The following is a 17,974-nucleotide window of genomic DNA, read 5'->3' on the forward strand; positions in this document are numbered from 1 at the left end:
CTCACCCAGACTCCTGGAGCCACCTAAGACCCCTGTCACTCCCAAACCAGACAGTCTATCCACAAGCAGGCAGAGGCGCACAGAAAGGTTGAACAAGAAAATAGCCACTTTCTAAAAGTGCTTTTTTCAAATACAGAATTTAAAAACCGTCCCTCCTAAAAGATGTGTAATTAAATTCTGAGTTCAGGGATACCAGACTACAATTTTCTTTCTCACTCCTATGGGAAGATATGCAGGTAAACATGTTACACAGTATTCCCCATTCTGGCCTATGGGCAAGATAGCCTTTCAATATTGAAAAACGAAATTGGCAGTATTTCACTATCAGGACATGTTATACACACTAGTACATGTCCCACATTTCACATGCACTGCACCCTGCCCAGGGGGGCACATTGGGCCTACCATAGGGGCGTCCTATGTGTAAGAGAAGGATAGGGTAAGGCCTGGCTAGTGGATACACTGGCCAGGTCAACATGGCAGTTAACAAACTGCGTGCAGGCACTGCGGTGGCTGGCCTGACACCTCATTTCAGTGCAATTCATGTGGGTGGCACAATATGTGCTGCAAGCTCACTAGTAGCATTTGAATTATCAGCCCTGGAATATTCAGTGCACTTTACTAGGAACCTACTGGTGAGACAAATATGCCAATCATGGATAACCAATCACAATAACAATTTACACAGAGAGCATATGCACTTTAGCACTGATCAGCAGTGGTAACGTGCCTGGAGTCCTATAGCCAACAACCACAGGTCAGAAAAAATGAAGGAGGAAGAAGGAACAAGTTTGGGGATAACCCTGCAAAAAGGGCCATTTCCAGCAAATGGCATATAGATACCCACAGGGTGTCCCCTTGGTGTCGCTGGAATGAGTGTTCATGTACCAATAAGGAGAGCCCTTTTAAAAGAGATTTTATATGACCTGGGGCTGGAGAAATTGCGCATACCCCTTCCCCAATTCAAATTAAGTGCTTCTAAAAATCAAATTTTGTGCTAGGAGCACTTTGGAGTGAGGATCTCCACTATATTTGGATAGTCAGGGCCCCTAAAGTCTCCCTTAGGTGTCCTAGGCGTGGGTCGATTACATATAAGCTGGGTCCTTATAAAAGATGTTTTAAATGCTCTGGTATTGGAGGAATCGCAAGTTTCATTTTACCCATTGTAGATCCCCAGCCACATAGGATAACATGGCTATAGTTTATGAATACATAACTATTGCTAGCAATTAAAAAATATAATGCTAGGGCTTAGGAGAATGGTTGTGATAAATCCAACAATATGCTACTGTAAATTTATCCTAAGGTATTCAGAAAATAAGTTATAAGGCTTTCTAATCTGTAAGCCAAAATGCAGCCTTCCTGCCCTCTTCCCTGATTGGTCAGAGTTAACAGGATCAGCCTGGCTGCTTTCATGAAGTCATAAGTCTCATCAGACAGCATGGTTTCTCGTTTGTGTCTTAAGCGGACGACTCACAAATTATCACCTCTGTATCTATGCAGTCTGAGTCTGTTGCAGCTAGTTTCCATGCTTGTCTGACTCTCATCATGAGCTGGATGAGCAGCAACTATCTTAAAATCAACACGGATAAGATGGAGGTGATGGAGTTTGGCAACGGTCAGTCCCTGTGGTATCACACTTAGTGGCTGATAGATGCTGGGAAATGTCCGGCACCATCTGCTAAAGTTAAGAATTTGGGGATCTTTTTTGATGACCAACTTAGCTTTTCGGCCCAGATAAACCATGTAACCTCCACCTGTTTTTTCATACTGAAGCGTCTTCTGAAGGTGTTCCCTTTTATTCCACAGGATCTAAGCAAAACAGTGGTAGTGGCCCTAGTTCTATCACGCCTAGATTACTGCAATACACTATTTATAGGCATTGATAAGGCACATAAGGCTAAATTGCAGTCTATACAACATGCCTCTGCTTGGATATTACTGAATATCCCAAAAGGCCACTCTACCTCCTCTGCTATTAGATCCCTGCATTGGCTTCCAATACAGCAGCGTATGGAATTCAAGGCTTTATACTTGGTTCACAAGACACTATATGGCAGAAGGGCAGCCGACCTCTGTAAACTTTTCCATTGTTACATTCCTATGAGAAGCCTCAGATCCTCAAACACGGATCACATCTGTACCTTCAAAGTCTGTAGAGCCAGATGGAGAGGTAAAAGTCTATTGCACTGTGCAGTCAGGCTTTGGAACCAACTGCCTACCATTGTGAGACTTCAGAAAACTGTTAAAAACTTGGCTGTTCCCTGGGGCATAAGACGGCTGGCATAGTTGTTTGTAGTCCCTCTTTTGTCTCATTCTAGCACCAAGACTTCTCGGCATTCGAGCGCTCTATAAACTTTATCCTATCCTATCCTAAGTGGCTGACCCAGGGAGAGGCAATATATTAAGAGAGCTCTGCTACACAGGAATACCAGAGCAGGGGGAAGGGGTTGTCAAGCATGAGTTTCAAAGGAGGAATAGGACAGGCTGTGCATCCCAGGTCCATCTACCCCCCCAGCCCTCTGACCCTGCCAGATGGCAGGCTTGAGGCAGGAATTTGAAGCTGGTGGGGAGAGGAGAGCTATGGAAATGAGCCACACTGGAGGTTAGCTTAACCAACTTAGTTCTTGGTCCTCCTCTGGAATGTCATCCATACTGAATTTTGAAGGAATAGTGATTACTAGGACAAGATTATGGCACACTTTGAAGGAAGTGGTCATGCCCTGTGTTGTTGTCCTGCATCTCATTGGACAGGAGTGCCCTCCTGCTTGACTCAAGAGAACACTGAATAAATACATGAGCCGTGCGGAGCCTCTCAGTTCTGCTGCATGAAACTAAAAGAAGAAGACGGCTTTCCAAGCTGGAAATTTGATAAGCACCATAGGCCCTACATTCTGACTGACTGAGCCTGCTGCATTGTCTGGAACTACCGCCCTTTGGATGTATCTTTCTTCAAGAGAAATAAAGAGTGGGCTCCCTGCAAGCTACAGGTTAACAGAGCTCACCTGTACCATCACATGCCTGGAGTGTGTCCAGTGGATTTGTTAGGGTTTTGTCTAGGTGCATTTTGGAATTCTGGTCCCAACCTTTCAAGGACCATCTTGGAGATTCCAGACCCTTGGATTGTGTTTTGCACAGTTTGGACCCTCAAGAGGAACTATCAGAAAAAGGTCTGGAAGTTTGGAGTAGTTTGGAACAACTTTGAAAAAAAAAACATAAGGGGACTGACTCAACAAGAGCCAAGCCGCCCACCTTCAACCGCTAGCCAGACTGGCCTGCTGGTTCATCCCTCTTAAAAGCTCTGGAGTACCAACTTCCAGAGTTTGACTGCAAGCTCCCTGGAAAGAAAGCCTGCAAGCCCTCACCAAACCAGGACTGGTGAAGAGCATGGAGGGACCCCTGCAGAAAAAGCTCCAGAAAAGTTTCAAAGTCAGAAGGTTAAATTTTGACCAAGGCCTACCGCGAGGGGCATCTGAGCAGGGCTCTATTGCGGTCGGCCTGAAACTTTGACTTTGTCCCTTCAAGCGCGACCTTATGTCCCAAGGTGGCGCTATAGGTTTCCAAGTGCTATATAGTTCTAAATCTTTAAGAATTCATATCTTTGGTTCTCTACATTGGATGTTTGCTGTTTTGGTGTCATTTTAAAGGTAAAAAATGTTTCCTATTTTTATACAATGGTATGGGATTTTATTATGTGTTGTGTCTTAAATATTTCCTTAGTGTTTTTAAATACTTTACATACCTGTCTCCTAAGTTAAGCCTGCCTGCTCACAGCCAAGCTACCAATGGTTGAGCATAGGAAATAATTAAGGAATAATTTATTAAGACCAGTACAGAACCCTAGACGTTGTTGGTGGCTCTACTAATCATCCACGTTCCAAAACTGACCAACTGCTAATCAGGACTTGAGTTCCTTATATTGTGTAGTTAGGACCTTGGTAAGAGATGTAAATGGCACCTTGTGAATAAGATATAAAACAACAGAAACATACTCTGAAATCTAAACTAGGCAGGATTGATTGTTTTTTTTGTAACTCTTCTAAAGTAACCATCGTGCCACCCCAAGGCATTTATTAATTTCTAATTGATAAACAAAACATATTTCGTGGCAATATGCACACCTTTGAGCGATTTATTAACCCGGACATATTTCAAGAAATACAGAATATATATCCATAACACAACTAACAAGATCATGTGATGATTTTTACAACTTCAGTTCGATATTTCATATGGTTGTCAAATGTTACAAACAGGTCATTACCCTCTATCAAACTCACTTGCTAATGAGGTCAAGTCAGCAGTGCACTATCATAAATAGAAATAAGGATTACTGACTTGCATCCGCAGGCGTCAATAAAATAATTATGCGTGGGATTATTATATTATGAGATTGTTCCAAAAAGTACAAATCTTTAGAGGTGAATGAATGGACAACATATTGGAACTGTCGGGTGTATTCCTATTGTGCTAATATGTTGAAAGGTTGTTTCGGGTTGAAAGAACAATTTGTTCTTGTCAATTGTAGACTTAAAATAGCAAGTAACCTGACTCTGCTTTACACTGTAACAGTCGATATACTGAGACAATGTGAGCGTGTAAAGTTTACTTTGAATTATATTTCAATGATGCCATGATGGGTTTTGCTGACATAAACAAAATACATTAATCGTTTTGCTAAAAAAAATGTAATTTCTATCTTTTCAATCTATTTTCGGAAACCACATTTGACAACTTTCACTTCTTTCTGATACTCAGTGTAGAAAACAAGTGGCATAAAAAAAAATGATGTAAAAGCTATGTAATGTATTTTTTTGGACTTGGCAACACTGGTGGAGAAGGCATTAGCTACATGCTCCGGGGCTCAGCTAGGAAATGTAATTAAGAGCACAATGAAGTGATATATGAAGCAATTCTTGAATTTGACATTTAAAAACCAGCTAAATTGTGCTGTTCCTTTGGAAATTGTACCTTTTGAATATCAAGGCAATGACAAAGTCTGGGTTCACGTTTATTCTCCAGTCGCATTCTTTCCCAGGAGGATAGGGTTGTGGAAAGTTAGGTGATAAAATAACACCCGCTGGGCCTGTCAGATTCCCTCCACACGCAGCTGTCACAACATAGGGGGAGGTGGAAAAAAAAGAAAGATCATATGTTAATCTTAACATAACAGTATGTTTTAGAATATAAAATCAATTTTTTGATCGTAAGTTTTCAGACACGAAACTTGGTTTCCCTAGGAAATACTTATCAAATAATTCTCTCAAGAAAAAAGCAGCACAGAAGACAATGATCCAATATACTATCTTGTATAGAATGAACTTGTATTGTTCTAGGATATTGTCTTTTCAGCATCTATGCTTGAAACTGCATTAACGGTTAATAAAGTCTATTATGAATAGGCGCGGACACCCACGTAACTGACATGCTTATGCTTTAAAACACATTCAAATAAAGCTAAACAGTATAATGTTATTCATGAAGTCAGTTGCTGTAATTTTTTTTAACTCACATTAATAATACAGAAGTTTTCCATCAGGAATAATTGCTAATACAGATTAGTGATGACAATTTCCAGAACTCACAGGGGCATGGCATTTTGCAAGTTTACTTTACAAATCAAAATATAAACAACTTGTAAAAAGTTACTAGTTGAGAAGGATTTAGGTCCTTCACAAGTAATAAGTCTGCGAAGTGCCCTCTCCTGTAATCAAGGACCCAGTTGTAGCATTTAACTCTCTCAGGGTAGAGAGGCAGAGTAGTCCATGGCTGTGGTGTGGGTTCATACCCCAGTCCACAGGCACACAACAACCTCCAATAAATCATTGAAATACGGACACACTTCTCACAACTTTGCATTAATTTAGAAATATATACATACTAGAAGTTGGAAATACCTATGGTGAGCTCATCCTTACTGTAGCAAGCTCTGAACCCGATACCCTTCTCATATGCTAAACACAGTACAATACAGTGTTAGAAATAGGGTTTCTGGATGGCTAGGCGATGCAACTAAGCCAGGCAGAAGCAACCACTCTAGTCAAAGCAAGTCAGATACACACGAAGATGACCTGTGTTCACCCTCTGGTACTTGGTGCAGAGCAGGCAGGCTTATTATCAGAGGCAATGTGTAAAGCATTTGTCAATTACACTCTCACAGTAACACAATGAATATACCACGAAAGAGACTCCACACGGGCTTATATAAAATACGTACTATATTGTACATAGCAAAAGAAGGCCAACAACGACATGCATCAATAAATACTGCAAATAATACAGAATGTTAAGGTAAATCACATAAATTGCAGTGGAAACAGAACACTTTACACAGTAATTTCTGTGAGCCAACTTGCAACGATTGCATTCAAGAGAAGAAACGTGGAGCACAGGAGAACCTATTAAATGTTATATGGTGATTTCTGTAAAGTCTTACAGAGGTACGTTCTCAGTTATCTCAGGCAATGCAAGAAGCAAGTCAAAAACTTGGGTGTGATTATGGACAATTAACTCGCCCTAGAGTCTCATGCAAAAAGAGTGGCAGGCACCTGCTACGGTCGCCTACGCTCCCTCAAGCCCATTCTGGGCTTCTTTGAACCCCTCACCCGCCAGATGATTGTCCAAGCCTTGGTCATATCCCACTTAGACTACTGTAATATCCTCATGCTCGGTTCTAACCTGACAGCTATAAACAGACTTCAAAGGGCCCAGAATGCCGCCGCCCGCATTCTGTTCGCACTACCAAAACACTGTCACACCTCTCAGATTTTGCGTCGGTTACACTGGCTGCCTGTAAAACAACGCATTCAATTCAAAACCCTTTGCTTAATCCATAAAACTCTTTATTGTCTTAGCCCCCAAATCCTGCAGAGACTTTGTTCCTTCTATGTCCCTACGTGTGCTCTTCGCTCTGCGGACCTTCATTTTGCCCGTACCATCAAGATCCGGAGGAACAGAGATGGGGGCCATTCATTCATGTATCTGGCCCCGAAACTTTGGAACTCTATCCCCTTAAGAGCACGTGCTACCACGAACCACCTGCTCTTTCGAAAACAAATTAAAACCTGGTTGTTTTCCTCCATCTAGGGTACCTTCGGGGTTTGGCACTCTTCACTGTTCATGCTGTTTTCGTCATTAGGCACGTCTGCAAGCGCTGGGACGCCCCGTTGCTGGGGTAGCCATGCGCTATACAAATCAGATTAACATAACATAACATAACAAAACGGCATATTGTGATCACCCAAAAAGCAGTTGCTTTAAATGTCTCAGGAGGCAGTCTCATGCTCCTTTGAGTTTCTCCTTGGATGTTTCACCCCAGAATGCAGGCCAAGAACATGCCTCAAACTCTGGTGAGTCCAAAGCCCTTAAAAATTAAAGACAACTTCCGCGAAGGAGCACGGGATGGTTTTATTTCCTCTATGGCCCCTAGTACCTTCGAGATGACAAGGCCAAACTCAGGGAGTGCCACTTTAGGCAATGTCAGGGGGTCTTGGGAGTGGGACTCGCATTGTCCTTGCATCATACCTGATAAACCAGGGGGTGGGGCCAGCCGGAGTGAGCCTCAGAATGCTAGCTCGCCCCTTGTCACAAGGCTATTCGTCATCAAAGGTCTGTCTGGGTAGCTTTGAGTGGATCCCACAGGCCTGTGGCCATAGATGCTGCACAATACTGCCTCGAGTAGGAGAGAGGGGTGGTTGCTTTGATCTCTTCTTGCTAGGTCCCATGTCAAGCTAGTTCTCCTCCCCTTCGGCATCACGGGCAGTGTTGAGGTGCCTGAAGTCCTTTCGGTGGCACAGCAAGATTCAGCAGCACGCAGCAGGGGAGCGTGTGTCAGTGGAAGGTTACTGCCACAATACAATGATCAATCAGCATGGGCTTACACAATTGCCCGATCAGCAATCTGCACAGGATTAGGCACCAATGGAAATCGCAGTAAATGGGCACAAGCTGACTTCACGAAAAGAGCAGGCATGGTAGCCTGCTTGCTACCAAAGACATATTTTAAGGCCCTGTGACATTTCGGGAATGCGAGGGGCGAGCCAACAAGCCCTTGGAAAACACTTGGGGCACAAGCAGGTATTAGGCAACAGCCCAACTCATCCAAAATAGTTCCAAAGTGATAGTCCTTCCTTCAGCCTACCAAGAGCAGAAAGTAGGTCAACACAGCAAAACAGTTAACATGAATGGCAGTTTCTCTTTGTCCATCAATAGTTTTTTTTGCATTTGTCATCCTGAGTGGGACGGGTATGCTCAGACATGAGTCCAATGCTCTCCACGCCACTGGAAGCTATCCTGGCTGAAGAGGGGTAAAACCCCAAAACCGGTCCTAGGATGCTTGTTTCCAGTCCAAGGAGGACTTAGCCTGGCAGTTCAAGCTGTACTGTTCCCATTTGGCACAGGGTAAAGACTGATTTGCATATGGCTGGGTCCAAACTGGAATGGCATGGTGAGCAAAAAAACGATGGATTTAGGCCCAGATCTCTGTACTGAGGTGAATGTATGACATTGTTCTGCATTCTGCCCATCAAAAGTTCTTTTTGCAGTTTCTCCTGTCAGCACAACAGTCCTCTTGGCTGTATGTGGTTGTAGAGCCAGCAGTGTCTGGTTACAAGTCCCACGCAGTGTGTAAATATATGTGGTCAGAGCCCCAGAGCTTATATTAAAAAATTCCTTTGATGTAGGGTGTGACTTCAAAAGAACCATCAGAAAGGCACAACAACTCCTTTCAGCTTAACCCTGGTTCCAAACGATCAGAAGGGGGTACATCAGCCCTTTGTGTGAGGACACACCTTAATCAAACGTAAGTGTGAACCACATCTCCATCTCCCTGCCCAGAAAGACTATCAGTATGCAGATGAATGCAGATGTATTCCATCACAGCCAGCCCTTCCTGTGTTGTGACTGTCTAGAAAGAATGCACAAAGTGTAGCCATTGCCCAATTGTTTACTGGAGACAGGCTGCAAAGCACAAAGAGTTATACAGGGGAATGCCAACTTTTTAAAAGACTTAAAGAAGGCGACCATTGGAGTTGCACATTCCATTGAAAATTTCTGGAAAGAATGTTGGGAGACCTCAACAGGCTTGCTAAAGAAATTAAAAAGCTGTTTTAAGATGTAATTGATTTCTGCCTTCTTTATCAAAGAACAACTCAAAATACATGAAACTGAAGCCTATTGATTAGCAGTTATCGGTCCTGAAGAGAACCCAAAACTTAGTCTGGGTTCAAAAAGCATAGACTGCAGAATATGAGAGGTTGTGGCCCAAAACACAAAACGTTTTGCATGACACAGGGTACCATTTACAGGAACAAGTCGCAATTCCATGCCCCCCTGGTTTTCATCTTCGAAGAAATTCATTTCTTTCATTCCCTGATTTGCTCCATTGAATAGGGACCCTCACTTATTTTGAAATTACACATAGGCCCCTTTTGGTGTTGAATTTGAGAACTGTGATACATCTATGTTCATGTATATTTCAGGTGCATGTAAATGTGAGCGTATTCACTGTTTGATGAATTGTGTCCTTTGCTTTTATATCACAGGGGCTGCATCAAGCAGTCTTTGGAGTAAAACATTGTTGTTTGTTGGTTCCTACTTCTATTACAGACACAAAATAATCAATAATGATATGTTGAGAAAAGATTGATGAAATAAATGTTGTTTGAATTTCATGGTCACAAATATAAAATAATGTTGTTGTGATGCAATGTCAGTAATGGCCTTTATTTTGTATGTTAAATTTATAGAGGCCTAGCATAGCTGACAATATATTGGCCCAACCCCTGGTTTGCTTTTTCACTTTCTAAAAGTGGACTTTCCAAAATAGTCATTTAAAATCCAACTTGATCAGTATAGCGGATTTATCACTTCCATTCTTAACATACCAAACATGTCAATGTCACTTCTTTCTGATCAGGAATTACCACTTAAAAGTATATAAGGGAATTCCCAATGCTAGCCTGTGAGAGGAGTAGGCCAAACAGTAGCGAAAATGAAATAGGCTGTTTGTCACTATAATCACATGTCAAACATAAAGGTAGATGTCCTACCTTTTGCTTACACAGCAGCCTGCTTCCCATAGGGCTACTTGGGGCCTAGCATAGGAGTGACCTGTGTGTTATAAAAGGGGCGTTTAAGGCTTGGCAAGTAGTTTTAAATGGCAAGTATAAATAGAGTAACTGCACACATAGACCCTGCAATGGCAGGCCTTAGACAGATTTTAAAGGCTACTTCTGTGGGTGACACAATCATTGCTACAGGCCCACTAGTAGCATTTAATTTATATAACCTGGGTATATTACATACCACTTTACAAGGGACTTGTGCATAAATCATGTCAGAACTGGGATTTCTGGTTGACTAAGACTTGCGCCAAAGCCAGGCAGAATCCACCACTCTAGTCAGGGCAAGGGAGTCACACGCCAAGATAACCCCTGCTCACCCCCTTGGTAGCTTGACACGAGCAGTCAGGCTTATCTTGGAGGCAATGTGTAAAGCATTTGCGCACGCACACAGCAACAACATCCCAGGCGCACTACAAAAGGAACTTCACACAAGGTTATATAAAAATAGCCTTTGTATTCTCAAAACACATCAGATAGTAATCACAAAATGTAGATTGTGCCAACTGACACAGGCAATAATCACAAGGGATTATTTACACAGGACAGGGCCACGTGGGCCACTGTCAGGATCAACACTTAGCAGAAATTGGTACAAGTAAAAATAGATCATAAATCTACAACCAGTAGCCACTGGTAATCACTGTACTCCACCTCAACCTCTAACATAACTTTACAGTATGCACAGTCACATCAGGTGCGAATTACATCCTGAGCCAACCTCACCTGCATAAACACATTATGCCATCTCCTCACTAGTCTAAACACATTCGACCCTGCCTCCTAAGTATATCTCGCATTAGGGGCGTAAATCACAGAGTGAAACATCATCTCACTAGCATAACCACAAGAAATGCAAAACAACCTCATAATCATAAACCACAGTTTAGAAGTATCAGATACAGGGTGCGCAAAACATACTATAAATAATACATTTCCTAGCACCACATCACTTTAGCACATAATCACTTTAGGGCCTTGAGCCCTATACATCTATCAGCCCCCTGGCCAACTAGCCATCCAAGAAGGGGCTCAAATGCCCTGTGTCCAGAATGTCAGGGCGCACTGCCAATGCAGCGCCAGCCAGGGGTGCGTCATCTGCGCAAACCTAAATGGTGCATCTGCCCACTACTTGCTGGGCAGCTGAGAACAATGACAGGGCCTTAATGCTGCAGCTGGCACTAAGTGCTGCGCAGCTGTGGAAGGCCTGGCACCTCTGTGCCACTTCTGTCCCTCTCAGGGACTCTCATTCAAAGATTGCGCCTAAACGGTGCAGCTATCCTCTACTTGCTGGGCAGCTGTGAAAGTCATAAATGCGACATGGTCTCTCATTGGCCTGTAGTGTAGTTCCTATCATCCCAATAGGCTCTGCGCATTGGAATAATATCTTCAATAGTATAGACGTAGGACAGAGGTTAACTAGGTCTTCTACTGACGATATTAGACTTAAAGTTTAATGTTTGTGCCAGCTAGCTCAGAGTTCACTAGAAACTTTCTCGAATAGACAAGGAGGAGTTTAACTTCCCTGGATAGACAAGAAGGGATTTAGTTTCTGACAACCATAGAACATGACAACTTTGCTCTCCCCTAATCAAGAGTGTATCTCTAGAGTCGTGTGAAAACAAAAGACAACTTATTTTACTCAGTCAGTTCAGTGCATTCTTAGTTTCAGCAGATTGTAGAGAAAAGGAAGAGACGGGCGTGTTCAATAAAAAGATGTTATTTATTGATTAGTCTCTTTTCTCATACAAGAGAAATGAATCGCTATTATTGTAATACTTAGAGTTAAGTAAAGTGCATACAGTAATAACAGAATTATAAAATAATACTGTAAAAGCATTGATATGGTTTCTTAGCCATATGATACTTAAAATGGATAAAATAGATACATACATATATACATTGACTAATCGTACTCAACTGGTGCTTCTAACTACGCCTACCCCAATGTACCTGACCTAAGCCTAATACGTGGCGGGAGTAGATAAGTAGCAGTTTAAGTTAAGTTTGCTTTGCCAAGGGTCTGCTTCAAGAATTCTCTACAAAGGATGATTCAGTTCAGTACCTGGGAGTTTAGAAGGCTGGAGGGCTGGTATCTCTATCTCAGGTCTTGATATTCCAGCTGCCTGCGAGGGCTGCTTGGAAGCGCCGGAGCTGGATTTCTCGGCAGGAGAAAAGGCAGCGTCTCTCTCTCAGCGCGTCAGAAAGGAGGGGCAGCGTCTGTGGGCTTCGCTGTCAGCTGGGCTCCTCGGCAAGTCTCGCTGCTCCAATCTTGTCACCACCTCGTGTGTTTGCTTAAGGCAATGTCGGTAATATTTATACCTGAAAGGTGCCGGGATTGACGTAAGGATGGACATATATACGTCAATAAGGATGTCATACGAACTGATCGTTCGCACATTCTTTACTGAAGTTCTCGGCTAAATCAAAACAATGGCTGTGGGGATTTCCCAGGTCGTGGTAGGTTTGATTTGTTTTGAGAACACCGTATGCCTATTAGGGGGCTGGAGGAATAGTGCTTGCCTAATGAGATGGCATGCGCTATGACCTAATCAGATAACGGGCTTCTGTGCCGTTGTGTGGCTAATCAGATAACGGGTTTCTGTGCAGTTGAATGGCTGCTAGTTAATTATTAACCAGACAAGGGTCAGAAATAGGGGGATCGATACAGTACCCATAGTAAATACACCACACCCACTCCACGTAATCTATGTCCATATTTACAAGTCTAGGCATAGTAAACATACTAGTAGTGCATGTGTATACCGAACCACCCCAAAATACAATCAAATGCATTTTGAAATTGCAAAATGGGAAATACACGAAAAGATGAGTACAGTCACTATATGCACTTCAAGCAGCATAATAAAGCTAAATCTAAACGCATATTTTGAAATCAGCATGAATGAAATGCGGAAATTACACATGAAATGGCTCTTAATACAGAAGAAAAAAGTCGAGACCATCTCATCACAAAAATCATAATACTCGTGAACATGCTAGAGGGTAGCTAATGTCTCTAGAGTAGCTAAATATAGAAATTTTGTTCTCTAAGAATAGTTTTACCTTAAGCAGAAGATAAGTGTCCCAAAAAATCGTAAATATTTTGGAATGGAAGGGGAAAAAATGTCTCGCTCTCTGTAAAAACTGGTGAGAAAATTTCTTTTGCTGTATTTTCAAAGTTGAAGGCCAAATTCAGGGTGTAGGGAACGCCGTGTGCTAGTTTGTTCAAAGTCATTCTTTCTGCTCTGGTGAAAACAACATATTGTTGAGACTTTCGAAAAAACTGTCAACTGCTTCTTGCGAGAGTTCCACTAACTCGGAAAAATTTTGTAACATGCATTCATGAGCATGATTGCCTTCATTGATGTCTCGATCAGCATAGCTGACAGAAGGTTGTACCTGATCGATGCTGCTTTCATCTTGTACTTCACAACTCTTCAATCGTAGTGGTGAAGTCTCCACGAATGCCGTCATCAGGATTGGTAGCCGCTGGGGACAGCACAATGCATGAGCCGTTACCGGACCCAACAAAGTCTCTGCGTCCATTGGCACATCCGATTGTGGTGTCAGACAGGTGTCCAACACGCATTCTTCGCCGCATAGCAAGCACCTTAATAAAGGCATAACACAACTTTGCCACATCGGTCTGAATGAAAGAAACCAAGTCATGTTTAAATCTCGTAGCCTTGCTAGTCCAAGGACTTTAGTTATGCGGTCCCGGTAGCCAATAGCTCGGTTTGTTTCTTCCATTATCGCTGGTGTCTTGTCTGTGACGTGGTTTGCCATAGCGAAGTAACAGGATCAAAAATAGGATGCCTGCCACTAGTCCCAAAAGGAGAGGAAGTCCGCCAAAGATGGAATGGACACAATCAGGAAAAATACCCAGGATGGCTTTGAATGGGGTTAAAGCTCCCGAAAACACTGTCTTAAATACACTCGCGATTCTGCTTGTATCAGAAATATTTAAGATTTCGCTCAGTATTTCTGCGAAATGTATGGGGGAATTGGTTGATAACAGTGAATGAATCTCAGCCGTTGTCCTTGCAACTTGGAGATCATACGTTTCTTTTGATGACGTTAACATGGTTGGCGTCTGTACGAGCACTGTCTTCATTCTGCTTAAAGTATCAATTCGAATAGAAGAAATCTTCAAACTGGGCCACAACCTTGCCTCCCTGTCTCGGGCATCGTTCGGGTACAATACTCGTTCACAGCACATGACCTTCGTAGTCACGGTTATGAGATAAGGTTTTCCGGGCAGCAGACTGCAACATCTGCGATCTACAATTAGAATGTAACTCCCGTTCGAGAGTCTCTTAAAGAATGGTTCTATTTGTGTTGCAGGTGTGCCTAGCTGGTGACATGAAAGGTTATTTGAGTTCCCTTCACAAGCTCCATGCAAACTAATACCCTGACACAGAAGTGTACCGCTTAGTGACCTTTCACAATTATTGCCACTAAGGAACACACTTTGTCCTTTATTACTAACACATGCGTGTTTATAGGGCAAGTTCCATGTTGACTTAATGTATCCTTTACCCAACCTTTCATACTGGCCTGCCTGTATATATTTTTGGCAGTATTGAAACTGGAAAGTTGTTATCGGAATATTTATTATCCCGTGTATTATCCATTCAATGACAGGTCGTTCTGACATTGTCAATGGTAATCTCTCAAGTTTTTCAATGCTCAGAATTGTATAGTCAGCGCCCTTCTGTGCCAAACTGATTTGTTTATCAGTAAGGTTAAAGATATTAAATAGTGACGTTGTGTTGATTAAACGCCAAGGCACATAGCCTGAACGCAGATTTTGTAACGTCCAGCCAAGTTGTACAATAGAACGCAATTGGGACTGACCGTGTTGTAACATCAGTAAGTCTTGCGATATTATATCGATTGCTGAAGATACAATACTGTCCAGTGAATATATTCTGGAGGACACAGTCATTAACCCATTGTCCACAACAGAAAGTGATTTTTCCAAATTAATACGGTCAATTTCCCGTATTTTTTCTGCTGTCTCAATTTGAGTTACTTTCCAAACTTCATTGTAAGCTGCATATATAGAGGCCGCTATGAAACGTTTTTGACGCTGTTTGCGTGGTCCCATAATGAAATCAGGCAAGTCAGCACCTTCTTGAAGTAAAGTTAGGTGTTGCTTAATTTCTGCCAGTGTGGATGTTTGTAGCCATTGAAGGCAGAGCTTGCCCACACTGTAAGTAGTTACTATCCCTGGATGTTGTCTTTGGGAATATCTAGGGTCTGGCCTGGTCAATTTGAACCCCTGTATTTTGTTCAGGAATCTGTCTTGACAGTTATTTGTGTCTGTGGGCCAGATCAACCATTATCCTCTATAGAGTTATTACTATTCGTTGTTGGCTTTGGAATAGACGGTTTGTTTAAGTCTTTGATTTTGGCTAAGCCAAGACAGGTAGTTTGTTGAATGGTGTCATTCAAAAATATAATTTGTTCTGGGATCATGCAGGCTCTGAACAATGATTCTATACCTTGTACTTGCCAATCTTTTGTACCCCAAACAGTTTTTGTTTCAATGTTACTGTTCCAGAAATCAAAACCAAATGTATTCATTTGCTCAAAAAATGAATCTGAATATATCAATTTTGTGTTTGTAAGCATGGTCTTCATACCTGTCTTATTTGACAATTTGAAATAAAATGTTTCTGCATTACTTGTATTAAAACCTGAAAAGTATGAATATTTATCAAAAAATGTTTTGGAACTACCCTTTGGTGGAGTAGCACAATGTTCCCATTGGTTATAATTTAAAACATTTCTAGGTTGTGCAGATTTATGGAGATAATGGTTACCATAGTGGTTATAGCAGAACATTTGATCATAATTAGACGAACCCTGCAAATAATCATGTTCTGTAAACTTAGCAGACATTACTAGGTCAGACATCATATCATTAATACTTTCAAAGTCCCAATCATCAGCAAATGTGCTTGGTTTTACAAAGTCACTTAACAAGATCTTAAATTGGTGTGGATACTTCAGGATTTCAACCGGGCCATAGATTTCATAATCAGTATTGTCCCATGCTACACCGCCTGGTATAGGATTGGCTGTGAAGTTCACTGAAGAAAGTTCTCTTTTCTTGACATGTGAAGATGTGTGTGGTTTAAGGACCAAGTTGATTTTCTGGCTTGCTGTGTCCATTTTAGCATATTTTCCCTCAATGAAATGTCCCAAGCATAGTACCATGATGAGCCAAAGTATGAGGACAAATGCACCAAATGTCACCCAAATTTCAATCCATGGAGAAGTCAGATAGGTTCTCTTTAGTTGCTGAAAAAGTTCCTTTGCTTTGTCTTTAGAGGTTTTTGTTGATGGCTATACTTCTGGTTCGCTTTGTTCTTCTGAAGAATCATCGAAGTTGATGAAGTAGCCGGATGCCGTTCTGTCAATTGTTCCAATTGCTTCAGGATTACTTCTTGTTTTTGGCTTTTGCTTTGTTTCATTAGAAGAATCTGTAGTTACATCATCGTAGGTTGTTGTTTCTTGATGAAAAGCTTTGATTTGGGTTTTAAGAGGTTCAAGTTCCATTGCTTTGTTGCATAGTCCTTGTTGTTTCACTGTAGATTTTCCAAATGTGATCAGTCTTTCAGATTGAACCTCTGTGGATGTAGCAAACTTTGGTGTTCTGCTACTTCTTGGGAGTCCACTTGGCCTACTATTTGTTATCGGCCACATGATTTTGGTTTAACCAGGTCGATGGATATGACTCGGTTCTCCTTTTTACCAGCAAGGGGCGGTAGTACTACTGATCTTGTCCCGTTGATAGACAAGACAGGAACTGCTTTTCTGTAAGAAGGCCCAAATTACTTCTTTACCGCGATCTTTTCTCTGACCAGATCCCCGACTTTTGGAATCCAGACAGGCCTTGCTGGGACAGGTGGTTTTTCTTCAGTGGTTGTTGGCTGCTGTTTCAACTTTATGTTGCTCAGGTCTTTTCTTGTTTCATTTAAGTCCTGTAAAATAGCCAAGCGATCTTTGATATCAAAGCATTTTTCTTTAACCACTGAAGTCTGACTATCTAAGTCCTGGATTAACATTCTAGTCCCAAACAATAGTTCGTACGGACTGAGTCCTTTCAGAGAATTTCTTGGCAGGTTATTTAGACTACGTTGGACACTTATTAGATGTTTGACCCACCCAGCTCCCGAACCTAATACCTTTGCTGTTATAGATTGCTTTATGCCTTGGTTTTTTCTTTACACCATCCTGTTTCCCTCAGGAAGGAAGTGAGAAGAGTCCCGCAATGCAATGTTCATTCTGGCCAGTCACCCCCCATAAGCTGTTTTTAGAGCTAAGGGAAAGATTTTGGTCAGAACGTAACATGCTTCTAGCGTATATGCCATTCTAGACTCGCAAATCTTTGTATAACAGTTCCGATGTCAGCCGAAAGTTGGGGCCTACATTATAAGTGAAAATAGTCTCTTCCTGTTAATACGACGCATTATTCATACTGGGTTTTATTTTTTTTTGTTGATTTGATACATTCTGGAGTGAAACGCCATGATATTAAACCGTTTCTCTCGCCACTGCGATCTCTATTGCAGTCTGGGCAGTTTTTTACAAAAATGTGATGATGCAGGTTCATGCCTGGCCACCAGTACACTGATTGTAATTCTTCCAGAGAATCTTTTAGCTTAAGGTGTCTGGGACCCTCACCCATATGTGCGTCTGCTATTAACAAGCTTCTCCTGTCCATGTTTGGAATTACTCTATCCCCCACTCCAGGGATTCGAGCAAAAGGGACTGAGTTTGCATCTATTATGTATGTATAATTGAGTGGGTAATTGATCGGTAGCGCTGAGCAGTCGCCT

General features: G+C 42.0%; 1 protein-coding gene across 1 annotated transcript in view; it reads right to left on the minus strand.

The window, feature by feature from the left end:
• The window catches only part of CSMD1 (CUB and Sushi multiple domains 1), a 4,503,734-nt gene that overhangs the window by 1,597,688 nt on the left and 2,888,072 nt on the right, over positions 1 to 17,974 (minus strand). Inside the window, exon 28 of the mRNA XM_078647516.1 lies at positions 4,972 to 5,110. Within this exon, the coding sequence (XP_078503642.1) occupies positions 4,972 to 5,110 (139 nt within the window). The remainder of the gene's footprint in view (positions 1 to 4,971; positions 5,111 to 17,974) is intronic.

Source organism: Lissotriton helveticus, chromosome 6 (genome assembly GCF_964261635.1).
Source record: "Lissotriton helveticus chromosome 6, aLisHel1.1, whole genome shotgun sequence".
Lineage (NCBI taxonomy): Eukaryota > Metazoa > Chordata > Amphibia > Caudata > Salamandridae > Lissotriton > Lissotriton helveticus.